At 45.2% G+C, this 21,307-nt stretch overlaps 1 protein-coding gene across 1 annotated transcript in view; it reads right to left on the bottom strand.

Moving 5' to 3' along the window:
• The window catches only part of LOC117233545 (paired mesoderm homeobox protein 2B), a 37,239-nt gene that overhangs the window by 12,811 nt on the left and 3,121 nt on the right, over window positions 1–21,307 (bottom strand). Inside the window, exon 2 of the mRNA XM_033493941.1 lies at window positions 2,760–3,018. Within this exon, the coding sequence (XP_033349832.1) occupies window positions 2,760–2,844 (85 nt within the window). The 5' untranslated portion in view covers window positions 2,845–3,018. The remainder of the gene's footprint in view (window positions 1–2,759; window positions 3,019–21,307) is intronic.

Consider the following 21,307-nt stretch of genomic DNA (forward strand, 5'->3'; position numbering starts at 1 on the left):
AAAAACGATTATCGCGTTTACCTCTGTCTGAAATTCGTTGCAGAACGGCCGGAGTGGATGGGTTGGAAGGTTTGGTGGAAAAACTAGATACAGAACGAAATCTAATGACACCCCGACCGTTACTAATGACGGTAACGAGCTAGTTAGATGTTAGAGCGAATGTCGGTGGGTTCGGACCCTGCGCCGAGTGAACCCACTTACCGACTTATCACGTAGTTACCTAATCTGTTTATCCCAACGGGGGGTGATGAGGGGGGGGGCAGCGACCAGGGGAGTTGGAAGGGTGCACGAACGTCCCTGAGGACACTCTACCCCTGCGCCCCTTCTACCATCCAGCAGGCATCGTTTAGGTTTAGACACACACGTGCTGTCGAAATTACGTGTTTTAGGTTGTACAGGATGCGCAGACGATAGTGATTTTTAGCAGCAACGAGTGTTTTTAAATGTTTTTAAATTCGATCGTTCAGCTAGCAAGCGGAGTGTGAGATATTTCGGGCCTCTAGTCCAAGAGTCCTTCGTATTTGTTAGAAACGAAGACGAGATTTTTGTTCTAAATTCAATTGTAAATCGAGTCGTATTTTTAGGGTAAAAACTATAATTACGCGAGTAACGAGTTACTTAAACGAACCGCGTAGCGTAAATTTTCCAACAAGAAAGTTCCAAGAAACGATTATAGCATTTCGGCTTGGATTAAATTCGTCCTACCTGGAAATAAAATTTTTACAATTTTCGCAATTATCAACAGGCAAAAGAATAAAGTTTCGGCAACGCTTTAAGGAATTCTTCGTGTTTTTCGTCGCGTTCTAATCAACGGTAAACGCGCGTACGAATTTCACTTAATTTTAAGTGGAGCTACGGGGAGCGCCTGCGATAAAGGGAATGATAAATGCGCATTAAAAACATAATTTCACTTTGCGCCAGGGAAATCAATATTTTATTTAAACTATATTTCGGGCCTAGATGGAAGGGCACTTATACACGTCCCTGAGGATACCGTATCTCTTTCCCCTCTTCACCTACGGTCCCCATTCGATTATCTACCTACCACATGTATCTCATTGAGGTTTATAATATGCAATAAAGTGAGCATACACATCGTGGCTCGATGAACCATGTTCGGACAGATGAAAAAAGAAGAAAAAAAAAAAAAAAGAATAAAGAAGAATAAAGAATCGACTTTTCTCGCTGCTCTTTTGATTGTTTAACGAATTAAATTTGTTAAATTAGGAGAAAATATCAAATAAAATGAACATCGTAGCAATTTTATTTTCGTTCGAAGTATCGCTGAAAGCATGAAATTCATCGCGCTATGGAACGATAATTTTCATAAATAACACGATCGAATCCGCAGAATTGTAAAAATAGGAATACAAAATTTAGCTCGCACAAAGGAAAACGCGATCAAATTTGATATTGCGGGATTCAATTCTAAAACGTCATATAAAATTCATCGCGTAAAATCGCGGAGAATGGCGCTTCCCGTCAAAATTCGATCGCGTTTTTCCAACGCGTAAAGAGCCAAAGAAACCCAGTGTTTCGACCCCGTGACATTCCAACAAAATGATATATATATCTACAAACGGGAGTTAACGTACGCGACAGAAACGAGATTCGACTTGGAAAGCGATCGGTGAATAGGCAAACTGGCGTCGAAGTTCCGAAGAGCGACTCGGTACTGCCGTCGGGACGCGGTTTAGCCGGAAGTTGCTCCGAAGTGCAAATTAAGTTTAGCGGCCGTCCAGTTTGTAGCGTCCACTTTGCGTAACTCGGTCTAGTCGGTAATGTAACTTCATCGATGTGTTCCGCCAGAGCAAGTGCCGGTACAATCAATCTCCCTTTTCTCTCTTCCTCTCCCTTTCCCTTTCTAACGTCCATCCACCTTGCTGCACGATTTTCTTTAATTATACCGTGATCATCGCCTTTTCCTTAACTCTCTTTTAACGTCGCTATCGGCAATATTTTTGTACGTTTGACAGACGCTAGATCGGTCTTCGTGGAATACCGTTTCTTCGAACGAACCTTCGAAATTAGGCCCAGAACTCAAGAATGCTTAGAACAGTGTTATCAGGATTTCTTCGTCCGCACCGCATAATAAATAATCACTAAGGATTTACATCAAATTTCTTACTAATGCTTAAACCTTCGATGGACGGTTCCATCGTCGTTTATAATTCTTGTTATGTCGAGGGTGATTTGAGAAATTGAATCGACGTTTCTCCATGACATAGCTCGCTTTAAAATCCACCCTCGCAACGGCTAGAGTGAAATCGAGGAAGAATAGCAAGGGGGAAAATAGATGAAGAAATGTAAGATTATGGGCGGAATCAAATTTTTCTTACGGGGGTAAATCGGAACAAAACGGTACTCTGGGGGATCGAGTCGCCGGAAGGCACGAGGTACATCGATAGTATTTGCCAACTTAATTATTACGTTTTGCGATATTTTGAGGAATGCAATTTATTATTTTTATACCCTGTATTAAACTACAATTCCCTTTGTTTTATTATATAATTGTCCGCTCCCATTGGAATCGAATGTCCTCGCTTTTAGAAAAATGCAGGACCAACCGATATTGTAAAAAATTTTCTTTCGTTTACTGCCCTGTCAGTTTTCGATAAAACGCGTAGTTTGAAAAAGAAATTTTTCCATCGCGACCAAACGTTTAAAAAGTCATCGAAAGAAAAAATCTTCTTTAAATTTGAACTGCTATTCGAAAATCCGTGAACAAAACGCAAGAGACAAATGGAATATCTACTTACAAGGGTGAGTAGCAGCGAATGGGTACTCGAGGGTGGGTGGTAACCGTGGCGTTGGAAGACCCGGGGGGCAGTGGTAGCAGAACATGCCGCCTGGCCTGGCCACCGTCCCACCCCCCGGCCCTCCACCTCCTCCTGCCCCTGGCACCTGCGGTTGACTCGACTGCTGCTGCTGCTGTTGTTGTTGTTGCTGCTGTTGCTGTTGCTGATGATGCGTGTGGTGGTGGTTATTGTTCGGCTGGTGAGTGTGAACTGATCCAATCTGCAATTAGAGAGAAAGAGGGGTTACTTACGTAAGTCGTGCATCATTTTTCCAGGAAAGTGAATTAGAGGTTGTTAGACAATAGAGTCACTGGTATTTCTGGAAGATTTATCGGGGAAGGAGGGGAGGAATTATGTAATTGCTGGTTGTCGGTAACAATTGTTTAGTAGGAGGCTTAGTTGGAAGACAGGCTAATCGGTTTCTATGATAGACCGGAATCGAAGCGCCGATAAACAGACGTTTAGTTCGTGTTTTGACAGAGTTTTGAGTACAACGTTAAAACGGAGTATCTTCGTTTGCAAGTTAATTACTATTTTTCAAATTTTTAATCCTTTTTCGTACAATCGCGTAGTCGCTTGTTGCTGCGTTATATCGTAAAAGCAGTTTATCCCAAAGAGTAAACACAATTTAAACTCGGTTTTAGGAAGAAAGGAATACGCGATGCTCGTCGAGATAATTTTTCATTAATTAGTTTGAAATAATTCGCTTATAATTTATCAAAGTACAAGTTACGCTTAATTTATATAAGATATTTCTGCGAAAACAATTACAATGGCGAACTAAGTATGTAGCGGCACACGAGTCAGAGGACAATTCAAATCCTGCTGTTGTTTTACCTCGGAGTATCAAGACCGCTAGTTTACGAGTAATGTGAGAACAAATAAACTCCGGGCAAAACGATGTCGCTGTTACATACAACCGTGAAACGTAGACGAATTCGAATTTTCCGGTTCTCCCCCGACCAGTGTAAATAAACGGACGCGATCGCGAGCGGAAGAGTTTCGAACAGTATCGAAGAGCATCAACGAGTATAAACGAGTATCGAGGTGAATCTACAGAGTTTCTCCGAGTATTTATCGAGTATTTATTCCGCGACTTGTATTTGTACCAAATACGTCTTCACGAATTCGTCTGTAAATAATTTATTTACTTATTTGTTTATTCAAAATATATTTTGCGGACTGCGACAGCAATATTTCGCTCAACCTAACAACGATCAATCCTCCACGCGTATAACCGGACTCTATCCACTTACACGCACGAAATAATTAACCATTAAATTGGATCTAATTACGTAAGTGCACGTAGAATGATAATGACGATATTGCCAAAGCAGTTGTTCGGAGATAACGACCGTATGGTCAAAGTTCTCCATAGGTTAAGTTTGAGTAACGAAATGGCCATCGACGCAAAAATCAATCGCATTTTCGCTTCGAAGCGATATCGATACCAACGAAGTATCTGTAATTGTGGGCTACCTACGATCCAAGCTTGTCTACCCGTGCTTTCCTCGCGATTGGTAAATCTTTTAACCAAGCCGCGACTACGATCTTTTCGCGAGATCGTGACTACGAAGTGCCTCGCGAGACCGATCGTACGTTTCAACCGGAAGCCCCTCGACGTTTCTCGTTTGGTTACGTACACATGCTATCACGTGCAACGTCCTCGTAACGAGCACCTCGGTAACCTGGCTACTTGCGATTTCCCCGAGCGATACTGGGATTTTCGAAAGCGGGCTGAAACGCGATTAAGAGAGAGAAGCCGACAAGGGGTTGGCGTCGGGCACGGGGGCCAAGAGGGCCACAGTGGAATCTAGATGGGAGAAGGTTGGAGGCATATAGGCGGCCGATTACGCCGATCCCCATTAGAGGGATTGTAAACTCCCGTAAATAAATAATGCACGTATAGGCGAGGAGCGTGGAGGGCTCTTTGCCTAAGCAGCCATCGGTCGGTGGAACTTAATAAACGGCGGGGTTATCAATTTATAATGGGTCGGCGTGTCGCGCATGCGCATGCCTACAGGGCCGTAGCTCTGCTTACATAACGGCGTGCACGCGAACAGCAAGCTTTAAACTCCGTGTATTCCCTAACTCTATGCTCTTCCGCCACCTTCTCCTCTATATACACGCGATTCTACGTTGCTTGCTTCCAACCACCGGCCGCACCACCGACCCACCGCCTCGCGAACCTTCCCTCTCGATCGTTCCCGCCGTTCCTCTCTCTCTCTCTCTCTCTCTCTCTCTTTTACTAGTTTCTCTCTGCCTTTGTTGCTCCTTCGCCCTTTGCGGCTCCGCTACAAGGGACAAATTGAATTTTAGATCATGCCGTGCTCTTCTGGGGTCCAGGAGAAAACCGAGGCGGAGAGACAGAGAGAAGGAGCGAGAGAACGGCAACGAATAGCGGTGGTGGGGCAGCCGGGTGGTTGGATCTGGGAGCAGACGTCGAGATGATACTAATTGAAATTTGAAATTGATATTAGCGAATTATTACCCCTCTCTGTCGCGCGCGCTCGCTTCAGCTTGGCCCAACGCAATTACGGCCGCGTGTCGGGTATCAAAAGTAATTGCTGCCAAACTTAACGAAATTTAGCCAATTTTCGTTTCGGCTGCCCGACCTTCCACGACGACGGATTACTGGCTCGGGTTTCGCTTTACGTATGCACGCAGCCTCCTTTCCGAGGGATCGCAAATGGAATTTCGGGGGTGATTTCGATGCTGCCCGTAAAACCATTTCGGTGCAGCGTCTTCGCTTTTCCCGGAAGTCGATGAAAAGTTCGAACCTCGTACGGTAACGTTTAGTCTGTATCGGGCCCTTAGAATTTTTACCTACGTATATTGGTCACTTTCGTTTATCAAAATTTCACCAATTTTCGCTAATTCGAAGTTTCACTTTGTTTTTCAAATTTATTTCATTAAAGAACGCAACAAGTTCCAAAGACTTTCCGGTATCCGGTGTTCGTTGTTTCGGATAAAGGACAAATTATATTCACCCCCGAAAGAACGAATCCGCTAGTCCACTTTCTTTCTATATAACCCCAAGCAAACCAAAAATCAACCGAGACACCCTTTTTCACCCTCGTCTGTCCGCGCGCTCCAACATCAAACGTCGCGAGCCAGTGACACCATTAAATGGATCAGCCGATTAGTCGCAGGTAGAAAGAATCGAATCAACCCCTCTGAATACTCGGTAACAACCCTTGGTAGCCTAGGTTGGTCGAGTTAGACGCGTAATGACGGAACATACGCATCGACAGAAGGGACGAAATGTAGCGAGGCTAATCCGCGATGGGTGCCCCGGGGTGTCCCTCGAGCTCTGGCTGCTGCAGCAGGTCCTTAGCCCTTTCGATGTACGTACACGCCAGACGTGCTCCCTCGAAAATAAACCTGCGTGCGGTCCAGGGGTGTATTTGCGGTGTTCAACCAGCGGGGGCGAAACATTATGCCAGTGTTTTATTGCGCGATCATCCGACTGCACCCTATTCTAAGAGCATAAGGGATTGCGGCTTCGAGTGGAGTGTGTTTACACATTGGCACACGCGTCGGATTTGTTACACGCTCGTTACGTTACGAGTTTTCGTAGCCAGTTAGCGGGGTTCGATGGTACGTAGCTGGCAATTCGATTCGCGTCGACGTGGTTTCTATGATTCGCTTGTAATCGGGTTCGACGGGTGAGAAAATTCGTACAACGCGGCCGATACGTTACAGGAAATCGCGTTACACCATGGTACTTTCGAGTGTTTGACCAAATTTTCTATTTTCTTTTTCTCTTTCCTTTCTTCTCTTTTTACAAGCGCTTATATATCTTTGCGAAGAATTTGAAACGACATTAACCCAGATACGATCCGACTTCTTCTCCCAGTGTTTTCCAAAATAACGTTGTTTTTTTCACGATGCGAAATGTTCGTTCGTTTATCTCGATCTTCAAGAGAGGAGAACGATATACGATCGAATTACCGTAGTTATTTCTTCCGGGTGGTTGCAAACATACAACTCGTCCTATTTTTCCGTGCTTAACACAGGCATGGAAATTGGTTCGTGAGAGCGTAGAGCAACCGATCTATCGATATCGATGCTGATGTCGACGCACCGGAGAGTGCCGGATAGTCCATTACGAAGTTTACGAAAATTACAGCGATGTTAGTCCCGTAACGGTGTGTGAGTAATGTACACATCCAATGGTTCGGTAACCCGGATTATGGACATCCAGTAATGCCGGTATTCAATTATTTGGGTACACGTAGGAATATCTTGTTACCGACAGTTCTAATTGCGCGGGGCCAGTGTTATCGAGTTACTGTAGTTTAACATCCTTGCAAGTATAGCGCATCATTTATGAGTATCGGAACACACAGCTCGTAATTAGATTTCAATACTGCGGATAATTAGATTTTTGGGCAAACAGAGAGATAGACCAGCCAGTAACGATCGCGAGTTTCGTTTTCTCTTCCCTTTCGTATCGCCAATAAGATTCTACGATTTGATAATTTTTTGAAAGACAGCGGATTACGAAGTTTGGAAAAAGTAAAGGCAGCTGTTGCTACGAGGCGTAAATCCGCGAGTAAATAAGCGAATTTCTCGTAATCCAGAAATTGGTCGCAGCGATTCGTGCCGAAGCGAAAATTCGCGTAGAAGCGCGATACGTTGCACGGTTGTCAAATATCCCGGCTGTTTAGATTCCGCGCGTGTAACACTGCGCTCATTAGAGAGCGGCGCTAATTGCATAATTGGTGCCGGCAATTACGAGCAAAGCGGTGCCGCGTCGGCTGACGTCAACATCCAATAATTCGGCACGCGACGACAATCGCACGCTGCACCGCCACGCCATTGCGCAAATAGCACGAATCGCAATTAAAAGCGATAATACTGTAATTAGCTTGCTGTCACGCCTCGCCCCGTCGCTACCCTGTCGCTATTCTCCCGCTATTCTCTCGCTAATTTCTCGCTTCCGCGCGATAGCATCCTCCCTGAGTCGACTACGACACTAGGGGGTTGAATCCGGTAAACGCGCGACGGATTCCACGCTTTCTTGTCCCTCTCCGAGACTCGATACTGGCGTTTATTCGACAATTGCTATATCCTCTGATTAATTCCTTCTGCTAATTCAACGAGGTGAAACGGGGTTAGGTAAGTTTGTTCGGATTGTCGATAGTGATACAGGGGTGAGTTTGGGTGAAAAGTAAGTTTTACGAATAAAGCGAATTTTAATCGATTCTTTTTTTCCAATTGTTGATTCTATAGGAAAGTTGCGACTTAGATTTCGATCAAGTTTAAATCTTTGTCCCGTTTATACACGCCAACTACGTTTCACCGTTCCAGCGAATGTTAAACACAGAAAGCCATAAATTAATATATGCCCATGACCGAGGGGACTAAAATTGTCTAATTGATATAATCGAATTTAACGGAATTGATATTAGTGCCAATGTTGATATTAACGGTAAATAATATTAATTGAAATCCGCGTTAATATTTATATCGTAATTGGTATTGAAATTTACTATTCCACAATTCTGCCCAATTTCCAATAATTTTTGTGCCATTCCCACGCGTGGAATCATCTATTCGTAGGACGTTTTTCGATGTCTGTTTCGAGTACCGAACTCGACTCTGTGTCAAGCTATACACCTACCTACGAAGAGAGACTGTCACGAACGGCTAAAAATCAAGCCCGAGTCTTCTATCGAGTCTAACTGCGTAAAATTCGTGGAGCGAGCAATTGGAACGACATCGTCGTGTCGTCGTACATTGGAAAACTTGACGGAGACGCGATTAACGAAGATTTCATTAGGGACAATATTGCGCTCGCATCGGCGCTCGTTGACCGACGGGGTCCTGGTTTCTTTATTGGCCGGCTGGAATAAATTGGAGAGAATTAATTAAGCGGCACAAATTGGATGCACCGTGTTAGCCCTTATTCCTGGATGACACAATTTAATAAGCATCTATTACTATACGACGAAGGCCCTTAGGTTCTAAAGTTGAGAGGAATGCGAAGGGCAAAGGAAACAAACTTTTGCGTGCTTTCGTTAATTGCGTTTGCTGCGTTGCAAAGTGACCGCTCTTTTTATTCCTTTCGACGCCGCATTAACGTCTTCTTCGCCTTTTTTCGAGTAGAATGTCGTCTCGTCTGCGCTATTTTGTCCAATAAATTTAATAAATTCGCAGTGTCAGCTTTTGCTGTATAACTTTCGGAAGTTACAATTTGTTGTAACATATCGCGAGATAATTGTCACATCTGTTCCGCGACTTTTGACAGTATCGATCACGTTCAAAGTTATTCTTTTACTCGACGATTGAGGTAATAAGCTAATCGTAAACGGCGATAGAAAATTAACCGTATCGCAATTCGCTCTCAAAATCTGTCCAATATCGGAGCAAAGCCGGCTGGAAGATCGGACCAGAGGCATGCCGGAGAGGCAGTGTTTCGATTGGCACGGGTCAAAAGGGAAGAGCGTGCCCCAGAACGTAATATCGTGTCGCGCACAATACAATTGTAGATCGGCTTCTTCAATAATATTACGGCATAGACGGTTAACGGGTTAAGAGCGCGCATTGTCGTCTCGTTGAAAAGAAATCGAGGACGAAACGAACTGTGGGTAAATATGCGCGGCGTAAGGCCATTTTGCCCCGACGATCGCGACGGCCAATTAGACGCCACGACATATACAGGGTGTTAATAAACGTGCAGAGAGACAGCGAGACTCTTTCGTACAGCGTAGAGGATCGTGCGTGCGTTTCGACGATGACAAATGCCTTGACACATCTGCGGACTAGTTTGTCTCAAATTTGATCACAGGCCACATCTGTGCTCTTATTCGTCCGGCAATGTCTACGTATCCGTGGTCGGTAATTTTCTGGGAATCCTACGGTGGAAAGCGAATTAGAGAAAATAAGAAGGACGTAAAAATTCATTTAAAAAAATCCTCTAGACGAATTCGAACGTTATATCGTTTTCTGTACTTATGTGGTTTTTCCGAACGACGTATATCTCTATCGCTTCCCCACCGAAACCCTCGTACGTAAGTGTACTTTAGATTATGGTACCTTTGATGCAGTCAATGAAATCAGGCTTTCAGAGAACGAATAAAGATGCCTCTAAATAGGGTGTCTCTCTCCTCTTGATTTATTTCCATCTACGATACTCGAACTGCATCCTCCGTATTACGCGATATCATATGACTGGTAAATCCATACAATTTACCTTGAAAATTGTATTTCTTTTACCGTCGAACTTATCATCGACTTATCACGAACATTAACTCGTGATGTCGAGATTCTTCAAATTTATTAACGATATTAGGTTTGTGGAGCGCGAAGGCCCTTGTGTATCTTCGCAGAGTCAAACGATGTAATTAAACGATTAAACGTCTCTCGTCGGAGATTCACATTCGGAAACACTTTTTCGATCGTTTTCTTCGTTAACACCCTGTAGAGAATCGCACGGCCCTGTCTATAGACCGCATCGAGTACGGTGTAATGTACTTTGGTTAAGCGCATCGGAGCATGCTCGTCGCCGAGTTAACGCATTTAATGGAGGTTAATTTTGCATATGGTATTGCTCCCCCGTGCCCTAACCTCTTTACTCGCGCACGCTCAACCATCCCCCGGATCGTAAGCTCACGACCAAACTACCCGAAATTACTGCCGGAGAACGGGCATCATTATTAAACCGGTCGCTCGATCTTTCCGGCTGATCGAATTATGCGGTTAAGTATTCAGTTACTTTAGTTCATCGTATCAGTTTTTTGCCTCGGATGTTGCTTCAACAAAAACTTCTTCTTCGCCCCCTTTTCCTCCCTTTTTGGTCGAACAGCTTTAACAGCTTTAAATCAAGATCGTCGGTCTTTTATCGTTTTTCTCTCGATTCTACCATAGTTTCAGGTTTTCGCAATCCTGGCTAATTGGATCGAATTTAGCAGTAGGATTTAACAAATATTCGTTTGCTCAACTACGCTTCTAGCGTTTGCATTTAATAATCGGCCATTCTTTGTCGAGATTTTAGAGGATTTTTCCAATTCCGTGTAATGTTTATCGGCGCGAGTGCTGAGAACGCGTCGTTGAGCGAGGATCAACGATGGAAGCATCGCTTCGCGCGACGATCGACGCGATAATCGAGGCGTCAACCCTCCCGGAGCGGTGCGCGACAGCCAGGATAAATCAAATATAAATGGATAAGCGGGAAATAAACCGAAAACCACCGGGTGGCCTGCTCGAACCGAAAGGGAAAAGCGGAACGGCCGGCTATGATCGAGCCTCGACCATCCTCACCCTTTTTCGTGCGGGGTGACTGCCACCACGGTTACGACGAAAAAAGTAAAAAGGGGCGAACGCGAAAAAATGCAGAAACGACAGGAAGTGCGAAATGGAAAAAAATAAGCAGCGACGGAGGAGCGAGAAAGAGGGATAAGTCGAGTGGAGCAAGGGAGACGAAGGATCGGGGCGAGGGGACAAAGGGGTGAGAACGAGAACAGAGGGTACGGAGGAAGCAGTATGGATGTTCGCTGGAGTGTACACATCGGGAAGGGCGTGTGCAATGCGGTGGAATCGAGTAGAGGCAAGAGTCAAATGGAGTTGGCTGTCGGTGTGAAGAGACAAGAGGAAGATGAGCGGTGTTGAATCAAGTGTTTATTACTCTCTGGTTTGATTCTCCCTCGGATTCCAGGGCTCGATTCTTTCTCCCGTTTTTTCTTTTCTTTTTCGCTTTCCACTCGATACCGCCGGAGATTTCCGTACGCAATAATAGAATCGAAGATTCTAACAATGTAGAGTCAAACAACGTAGGTAAGTGGAGAGATGTCGACGACTTTTTCGGTCGCAGATAAGCATCGTCGTCGTTAAAAGATTGACAGAAGCGATATCATTTTCTCGTCGTACACTGTCAAAGCAAAGGAATTTGATTCGGGGGAGAGCAGGCGGTCCGTAATGGCGTGATTTCTGGTTCCTGGACGCTTTTTCACGATCTATTTATCATTCCAGGACCATTCATCGTCCCCCTCTCAATTAATAGCCCGTATACAGCATCTTTGCAGCAGGAAGAAACGTCCCACGCGATTTCGTTCCGGACGATGGGTCGTGGAGAGATTCCGCTTCCGGATACCGTTCCATTCGGCATGCATTTATAGCCCTTAAACGACTGCCTCCCCTTGTAACGCATCGCCATTGTCGCGGCCAGTGATCTCGAGGGAACGAGCAAACATCTTGATTGTTTCGTAATAAACGTCCAAGCGTTAGACGATTGGCCTCTCGGCGACCAAATTCGATCGAACGTTGTCGCCTTCGTCGCGTTTCCTGCCACGCTTTCGCATTGCTCGTATCATACAAACGTAAAGTCCAGTGAGATCGATGACAAGATAAATTAGGATATACGACGAACGAAGAACGATATTTAACGGATGTCTCGTTGGTAACTGGAGGAAAAATGTTCGTTTTAAGGGATTAAAATGTAACCGCTATCGCTTTGTTCGCTCGCTTCGCGACAGCGATTCCGTTCGCGACGTGACGTTCCAACGATGACAAACACACGCGCTACGACAGCAACACGGAGGATAGAGAGGAACGGACCCAACAAGAAGCGTCCGTGATGGCTCTTCATCGATGTAGCGATATACATTAAACGGGGAACCTGAACGAGAACGAGAGGCCGGGACGAAGAAGCATTGGCCGTGATTGAATTAATCTGTCAATTTGTCAATTACACGGATGAGTTTGTTTGGTGGCTGCGGTACGCGTACGTCTCTCCGTGCGTCTCCTCCGCGTTCATCGATCGCAAGTGGATCGTCGAATGTTTCTATACGTGTGTGCCTGCGTGAAAATCCTCGTGAACGGTGTCAGTGTGCTTGCGTGTATCTCTGTGTACACCTTGTACCTATGCTCCGTTCACGCTTGTGTTTAAGCTGTGTATGTGCGTGCGCGTGTGCGTGTGTGCGGCGTGCGTATGCCAGCGCACGTCTGTGCGCGGAATCGGGCATACGTAACCGCGTGGCTCGGGGCACAGATTCAACGAGCTCAATTGGCGCACCGAACGAGCAGGAGGATCGTATTGATTCTCCGGTTACATAGTCGCGGAGTAGAGACAGCTACGAGCCGGCTACTGCCTCGAGCAACCGGTCGTCTTTGTTTTAAGGCCGAGAGGAGTTACGCGTTCTTGGGATCTTGAGGGATGATCGGCGAATCGCGAACTACATAGGAGATTCGGCGATTTTGCTTTTTCGCGATTCGCCTCGATAGGATTCTGGAAGATACGTTGATCGAAAAACGTCGGAGAAATCAGCTTGCTGGGATCTCGTTTCGGGCTTCCTGATAAATCGCGGACGATACAAAGATATAATTTTATTTAAATAACGTCAAAGTCTGTTCGTAACTTTTGATCGTCTCGTCTCTTCGCGTTTACGAAAAATCCTCTTCCGTGAAAGATCATCGGCGAATCGTCTGCTCGTCGAAAACGTTCTTCCAATCGACAAACAATAGTTAGCTCGGCCGCAAATCGTACGTCTCAGCCGATTACGGCAAAGAGAATACGAAATTACGCTATCGTATTTACCCAGCAGTGCTCCATTGTGCTCGTAGCTGTATCTAATTTGAAGTTCGTTCCAAGACGAGAGAGAACTTGGGCTTCTCGCGTTTGCGAGTAGATAGGCTCTTCCCGGCGATATAATATCGCGGCGGGGGCGGAAAGGGCGGAAGGCAGCGCGGGAACAGAGGGGTTTGTTGGAAGTGGCAGGATGGAGTGGTGGCGATGGTGAGGCCGGAGGGTGCGAGGGAACAGAGATAGGGGATGCGCAGTCGAGGGTTTCGCTTCCCGGTTTCGCCCCGAGGGCACCATTTCCAACGAAACCAAGCACGAGCAGGGACGGGATCTGGATCCTACTATATTCCAATTGCTTCCCTCCGTTTGATATGCGCCAATTTCGTCCAATATGTCGCGCCCCCTAGACCAACGCTTGCCAATCTTTTCGAGTAACGGTAACCAATAAGCTTGGTATCCTTATCGGTCCAGTGGACCACTGGAAATTCCTCTATCGTAGGTTAACTAATTTTTCATTAGGTTATCGAACATGGAGCGACCGATTTTTCGAGCGTAAAAAATCGCTCGGGATCTAGCGACTGAAAATCAATTTAGACGGTAGAACGTAGGTTCGGAACGATTCTGCCAGCGATACGCTCGAAGGAATGAAACGTGAAAGAATCGTGGCGAATAACAGTTCGATGAAACTCGATGAGCGAACATTTACTCTCTCGTGAATTACTTTCGTTATAATTTTCGATTATAATCTAAGAAGCGCTGCGCTGTTTTAACGAATTCTCATTCTCCTCTTGTCGTACTTTAAATCTCGTCTTTTCTCTATCGTCCCTCTGCTTCGGTGTCTCGATCGAATCCGATAAATCATTTCGTCGGGAAATCCCAGCTCCAAATTCGCTGGTCACGTGCTGACGAGTGACCAGCGGTTCGCTTGGTTGTCGTGTTTCCGCGTTAGAACATCATTTATATAGTTTATCGGCCTGGTATACTTTTACACCCTGTTCGTCGGATACCTCGGTGAATAATGCATAAGAAACTTCCCCGTGATCGTGGATGACCGATGCTTTTACGAATCTCAACAAAGTCGACAATTTCGCAAGGAAATTTCATAAAGATATAGAACAAGATATAGAATAGAATATTTCACTTCGACGATCGAATCTTTTAAAGCGTCTTGGTGTCGATCGATTCTTTGGAAGGAAAAGATGCTTCCGAATTTTCTACACTTTTTTTTTTCTTTCGTGTCCTCCGTCGGTCAGTGGAATCGGCAGAGATTGGCGGTGACCTATTTCGAAGAGACCGTGCAAGCTCGATGAAGCTGAGTGAACTCACTCAACGGAAGCTACGCGGTGGGGATAGCTTGTAAACGTAACATAATGAGTTACAGAGGGGAATAAGCCAAATTTCCACCACCACGTTTGCCCACCCTCGCTATACCCGTCGAACCTTGACTGGCCATGGTTCGTCAACACGACTTCTAAAAAATGTTATATTCTATCCAATTTCTTTCTATGATTCCAATTTCTGTTCTTTACTTTGGTCGTTCTTACGCTCCAATTTGCAGTGAAATTTTCAGGGTTTCTGATTTTAATAGATCGCGAAAGCGAAAACAACGTGCTTCCATCATCAACGATCGATAAGGGAAAAACTTTTTTCACGAATCAAGAACCCTCGATCTTGAAATTCCTCGACTCTCGAGCCTTCGTTTATGACTCGGTCACACCCGCGTTACGAAGTCTAATAGTTACGTAAGACCGAACTCATCTTGCATTCATCGGTTATTCGTCAACGTCGCTAACAATCGCGCGATCACCCTACTTCCGTTGCTCATTACTACCAGCTTCGCTCACCCTTGAACGAACCCCATCTCGGACCCATTAACACGTCCTATGATTCCATAAAATCTTGGGAAACAACGATTTTCAGCGAGTAGGCGCCGAAGAAAAGATATAAAGCGCGCGCAGGCCCGAAATGGCCCCGTTGGAGTTTTCTCGGTGCACGGAGGGTGAAAGGTGGAGGATAGTCGTAAAGAAAGTGCTCGAGTAAGAGGTGGAAGCAGTCAGTCAGGTAGAGAAGAAGCCGGCAAACGTGCCGGGAATGCATGTACGCTCCCTTACTGTTACTATCCTCCGCTTCCTCTCTGGCCCACCTCCGCCGGGACCCTTGCATCCCCCTTGCACCCCGCTTGCACACTCGCTCTGCTGTATTATTGCCCGGCCGTAAATTTCGCCCGGAAAGCGATTTAGCGAGGAAGCGGCAGGGATAAATCTTGAAAAAGTCGAAAAGCGTAAAACAGCAGCCTCCAGGCGAAAAGTGGGGGCTGCAGGACGCGCGGGAGCGGAGACCCTCCAGGGGTACCGATATAAGGAGGAACGGTCTCGATCCACCTTTTTCACTGCGCCTCTTCCCTTGGTTTCCACGGAGGATCCCCTTTTTCCCCTCGAATTCCCTACACACACCCCGGTGCACCTTTTCGAGCCAGGGGCGTGTCTGCGCCCTCCTACACACCCCCTCCGCCACGTGTGTGCATTTCACCGTGTAAACGCGACGCGCTTGCCTCCCTTAACCGACTCTCTCTTTTCCTCTTCTTCTCTCGTCTCGTCTCTCCCTCTCTCTCTCTCTCTCTCTCTCTCTGATCTCCTTCCGTTACGCTGTTTCGACAAGAAGAAGAGCTTTCATCGTTTGGATGCGTCGATGTTAGATTTGAACGCGTTCGCGGGAGTAAATTGAAGGACTTGGTTTTCGGATATGTTCGTGTGGCTAATAGGTGGGTGCTATTCTTGGTTTGTGACGAACGCGTGGAAGATTCGTCGAAGTCAAATCGTACAGCAGGGTCTTTCCTTCCATCTTCGTGAATACATAAATTCGTAGCTCTTTCCGTTATGTTTTATCAAATATATATTCGACGAGGAGAGATATAGAAGACTTGTAAATATCATTTAAAATGAATGGACAAACGGTGTAATGCTTCTGTTAATAATAGACATAGCGAAAAGCGTACGATGCAATCGTTGCGTTGATCTGTACGCTATGGAGTAACGTACTACCGCGAATTAATAGAGATCAATAATCAATACGTTGAACGATGAGTGTACGTAAGTAAACGGGTTGATTAGAATACGATTACACGTAGTACGATTAATCCTCTTTACTGGAGAGCGTTTATTTTTCAAAGTCGATAACAATTATTTTATGAGAAGAGCGCGTACGCGAGGATCCGGTGCCCTCCAACGCGCAGCGCGCAACACGTAAAATACAGATGGGAAGCAAGTAGCCGAAAATCGAGTCAATATCGAAACTCTTGCGAATTGCGCCGACCCAACGATACGCGATAGCGATTAAAGGTTAAATCAGCGATCGTGTGGAAAAATCATGACACAGGGCCACCTTGAAAACGCGCGAACAAAAATCGCGGCGTTTTAATCCCTTTGCGACGCGCGGGGTCCAGAAAGGGAGCGAGTTCTTTTTTTTTCTCGCGCTCGCGGGTTAATACGATTTGCAAATCCACAGTTTCGGCCACCGTGTGACGGCCACGAGCTACTGAATAAATGATACGACCCGATTCGAGGATTGCTGCATTATCCGTCCTCGAATTCGTTGCTGATGCCGGCAATTATTCATGACCGCGTGGCGCCACTGCGATTAAGAGTCAATTTCGTTCGAGACCGACGCTGGTCGAAAGTCTTCCAGCGGACGCTTCTCCTCGAACCGAACGATCCCGGGGCCACGAACTCCACGAGAATTACGCGTGATACATCGATCGATATAGCGTACGTATATAAATTTTATGTTCGACGACTTCCTCGTTCGACGATCGATTGTAAAGTATCGAGTCAGCGCATACGTCGTTTCTTCGAAGTTTCATGAACTAATACCGTCCTATAATTATTCGATTTTAGTGAACGATACCGAAAAAGAAGAGAATAATCGTAAGAAAAGCATCGCGAATAATCGGATTATATCGATCAAGAATGTTCTATTCCTATTTGCGAGTGTGATACGATCTTTCGTGTCTGAGATTCGATTTTTTCGATGCTCTATATATCAACGCTATCAATTTCTTTCGAAGTCAAGAGACGCGGAGCATTGAATAAATACTTAAACGTTGCCAATAAAGTTTTCTAATCGTTGCCACTTACATCCATCAGCAATCCTCGACTGCTATATTTTTATCCAATTTTCTTTCATTCATCGAGAACATTGCGCAAGTACCCGTAATACAATGTTACGCCCGTATTGAATTAAATATCGCGAACGGAGACACCAATGAACCAATGCGAAATTAAATTAAATTTAAGTTACTTAAGCGCAATTTAGAGCGAGCTATCTGCTTTGCTTCAAGCGCATTAAACGCACCAGCCTCTCTAAGCACCGTCGTTCAATTGTCCACCATGTTGTATCGGTCTATTTCTTTTCTTTCTCCTTTCGCTCCTCTTTCTCTCGTGTTTCTCTTGTTTTTTTCCTTTTTTTCCCCCCACCCCTCGTCTCTCCTGTAAAACATCCATTTTTTTCGACGAATGCTCGGGATTTTTCGAAACGACTGCGTCGGAAAGTGCTCGCACAAACAAATCGATCAATTTGTAATTAAATCAGGGAGCTCGTTGCGCTCTCCGCGAGTGCTTCTGTCAACAGCAGCGCCGTCGATTTATTTAAATTCGATTTAAATCCCGACGAGCTGTGTACTTTTCGCCCAAAAATAATTAAACATCGACTCCTCTGGCGGTTTATTTTTTTTTTTTTTTTTCATCTTTTCTTCGATTTATTCCATTAAATTAAGTCATTCGCGCTGGATAAAATGGAAATCGAAATTCGATGAATGTCGGTTGAAGAAAAAAGTGGCTCGTTCGATAGTTTGTATTCGAACGTTAGGCAATACGTTACGTACGTACGTGGTTGTGGATGCCAGCTTATGCAAATTCCACGAATTTTGGAAAAGTGGATCGCGCGACTTAAGATCAGCCAGTCGTTCTATTAAATTCGTAGCTCGTCGTTTTCATAGATTCGGTTAAACGTAAAATCGATGAAACGACCGCAAAATCGAGGTAAACGTTCTTCGAAGCGCGATAAAGTCTTCTTTCGCTCTAATTTCCGATACGTACGTCTTTCGACGAGTGGCAACACGACACTGCTACTCGACGCTATTAATTAACTCGAGTTCGTATTAATCGTCCGGATACGAAGTTAATCGTTCGTTGCGTTCGAATCGACTGTGATCGCGTTAGTTTCAAGCGTTGCTTACATAATTTGCCGGCAGATTGCTATTTAACCGCGTTACTTTTAATCGACGTCGCCTTCACAGAAGAGGCTTCCGCGGTGCTTTCCCATCGGTTGATCGATAATTGCAATTTGATCCATCGTGTCTTTTTTCTTTTTCGCTTGCTCCGTCCTTTTCCATTAAACGTTTCGTTAAAAATTTAACTTCAACGTCTGATCGAATTTTACGTCGATTCCTTAAGCATACAGCTTTCGCGAATATCCAATTTCTGACTAATTTTTGCTCGGTGATTTCAATCGTTCGCAAAAGATAAAGTAATCGAAGTGATTTTGTTTTTATATCGCGTTAACGTCGCGTAGTGAGCATTTTCGTCGCCGACTTCCGAGCGAACATTCCGCGAATGAAAATTGATGGGAATAATTAATTTATCCGAACATCTGTCCTGCTTGATAGGTGTGAGTTAGCACGAATTTAGATCTATCGTTTTGTTTGCGACTAGTCGAGTTAATGCGATCTTCATTCGCTCGCAGATGTGAACGTACGATATCGTTACGTGAAAAAAGAGAAGTAAAAGGCGAAATTGAAAATGAGTTACCCTGGGAACACTTTTACAAATAAACGTGTGTTGAAAACGACGCTGAAGGAAGTCCACGGTTGCCAATAAAGATCGTTGAAGTATTTTATTGACATTTTATGACGCTTAGTCACCGCCGTTGATTCAACGAAGTAAATTTAAACGATTCTCGAAAACAATATGCAGTGTACAGTGTACAACGAGCAACACAGTGGAAGAATATATCGGTAAAACTGTCGTTCGTTGTCCGTTTGGAAGAACACGGCAACGTTCCGCTAATTATTTCGTGATTATCGATAGAAGCAGGAAAAAGCAGGAGATAGAGTACACGCGTATGTCGAGAAAAGCAAGGTTATCGAATAGAAAGGTGAATCGCACTCGACGAGATTTCACGACCTCGCGAGTGTCCTCATCCTCCGGTTATGTAGGCATACATACGCGTCTAGAGGAAGTCACCACACCGTGCACGGCGTAGAATAAACGGTCAGTGACGCGCGGTAATGGCCGACATCCTAATCCTGGCCCCCTACAGCTTAATGCCATACACTCCGCAATGATAATGCTGCATGTGCTTTTTGTCATTACCAGTAGTCACCGTTCTACCCCGTAATGAGCATCGCCGCGTCAGCTCCTTCGCTAGGATTCGCCGTTACCCGATATCTTGCCATCGACCCTCTCTCCTCGATCGCGTTACGAATTTTCATCCGGTTCTCCAACGAGTCGTTCCGCGTATTTCTCACTTTTGCGTCGGATCGCTTCTTTCTTTCCTATTTCCGTTGCGTTGCTAACGGAGAATCGTTTAAACCGGACAAACCGACAATTTCGCTGAACGACGAAAGAGCTCGATTCGATGATAAAAGATCGAACGAGCTTCTATCCGTCGATCAAAGCCTGTAAACTGTATCCGAACTAGACTCTAAACTGCGTTCGTTTAATCTATAAAACGAATAAGAGGTAGCATCTCGTGTATATACGCCACGTAAGAGAATCGCACGGTTACACGGAATACGTGCTGTAATTTATTCTTCGCTCGTTCATGACTCGGACTTTATTCGGATAATTCGATCTAACCGAGGTACGGATAATTATAATCGAGATGCTACTGTATGTGAAGATGGAAAAACGTGCGGGTAGGTTGGACCGAACACGCGTGATCGTCACAGGCAAAGACATGACGTCACAGGTCTTGACCCCCTACTTGTACGTATAGATATAGTGGCGTTCCGAAGCGTCATCTGCGGGCCCAAGACGTGGAGAGACGAGGAGGAAGCGGAGCGGGAGAGGTGGCCCGCAGCTGCCGCCCTGGCTGCCAACACAATAATATCTAATTAATTTATTAATGAGGTTAAGTTGGCAGGATTGGACGGCAGACAGCGCGAGCCGCCGGTTCGTACGGCGTTGGCCCGTTTTACTGGAACGTCTTTTCTCTCGTTTGCTCTCTTTCTCTCCGCTGCTTCTCTCGTCGCGAGAATGAATTAAGCTTAATCAGAGCAAAAGTGTTGGGCGCGCGTGCGAGCAGGGCCGCAACGGCCCTTCGCGCTTTCCAACGTCTTCTCGAATCTTTGCTTTTCCATCGTGTTTCGTTCTCGGTTACCGCAGCCGCTTGCCCTACGATCTCTTTAACACGTATCGTTTATATCGATGATATTGTACTCGTTCGTTACGACGAGACGAAACTCGGACAAGTTGCTTCTCCATCGAAATGAATCTCGCCACTGGAATACTTTTAAACGATCGCGCGTAGCTTAACGACATTATATTTTGATGCAACCTCTATCCAAGAATCATGCGACAATCTTCAAGATCGTTATCGATCGATTCTAATTCACGGCGCCACGGATTTTAATCCGTTCGACAACGGTGCGATCGTTCGATCGATTCCAACGCCGTGCTTGGCTTTCTCGAATATTCCGTTCAACGAATAGAAGCACAATTTATATTTATACCGATTGTCAGCTTGAGCCTGCGTGTCAATTAAATCCATCAATTACATCGAATCGTTTAACCCGACCTTATCGTAATGTCTTGTTGACAATAGCCTTAATACGTTATATTATAAGATTTCATAAGTTACCTTTTTGCATCCACGCTTTTACGATCCTTCGTTTTAACCGTTCGATCGAATCGAGTGTTCGAGGCATCGACGGTGCGAGTTTATTCTGTTATTGGTACTTGAGTCGTTCGAGTGCACTTCGTCGTGG

Source organism: Bombus vosnesenskii, unplaced genomic scaffold (assembly GCF_011952255.1).
Source record: "Bombus vosnesenskii isolate JDL3184/JDL3185 unplaced genomic scaffold, Bvos_JDL3184-5_v1.1 scf7180000013297, whole genome shotgun sequence".
In the NCBI taxonomy this organism is placed as follows: domain Eukaryota; kingdom Metazoa; phylum Arthropoda; class Insecta; order Hymenoptera; family Apidae; genus Bombus; species Bombus vosnesenskii.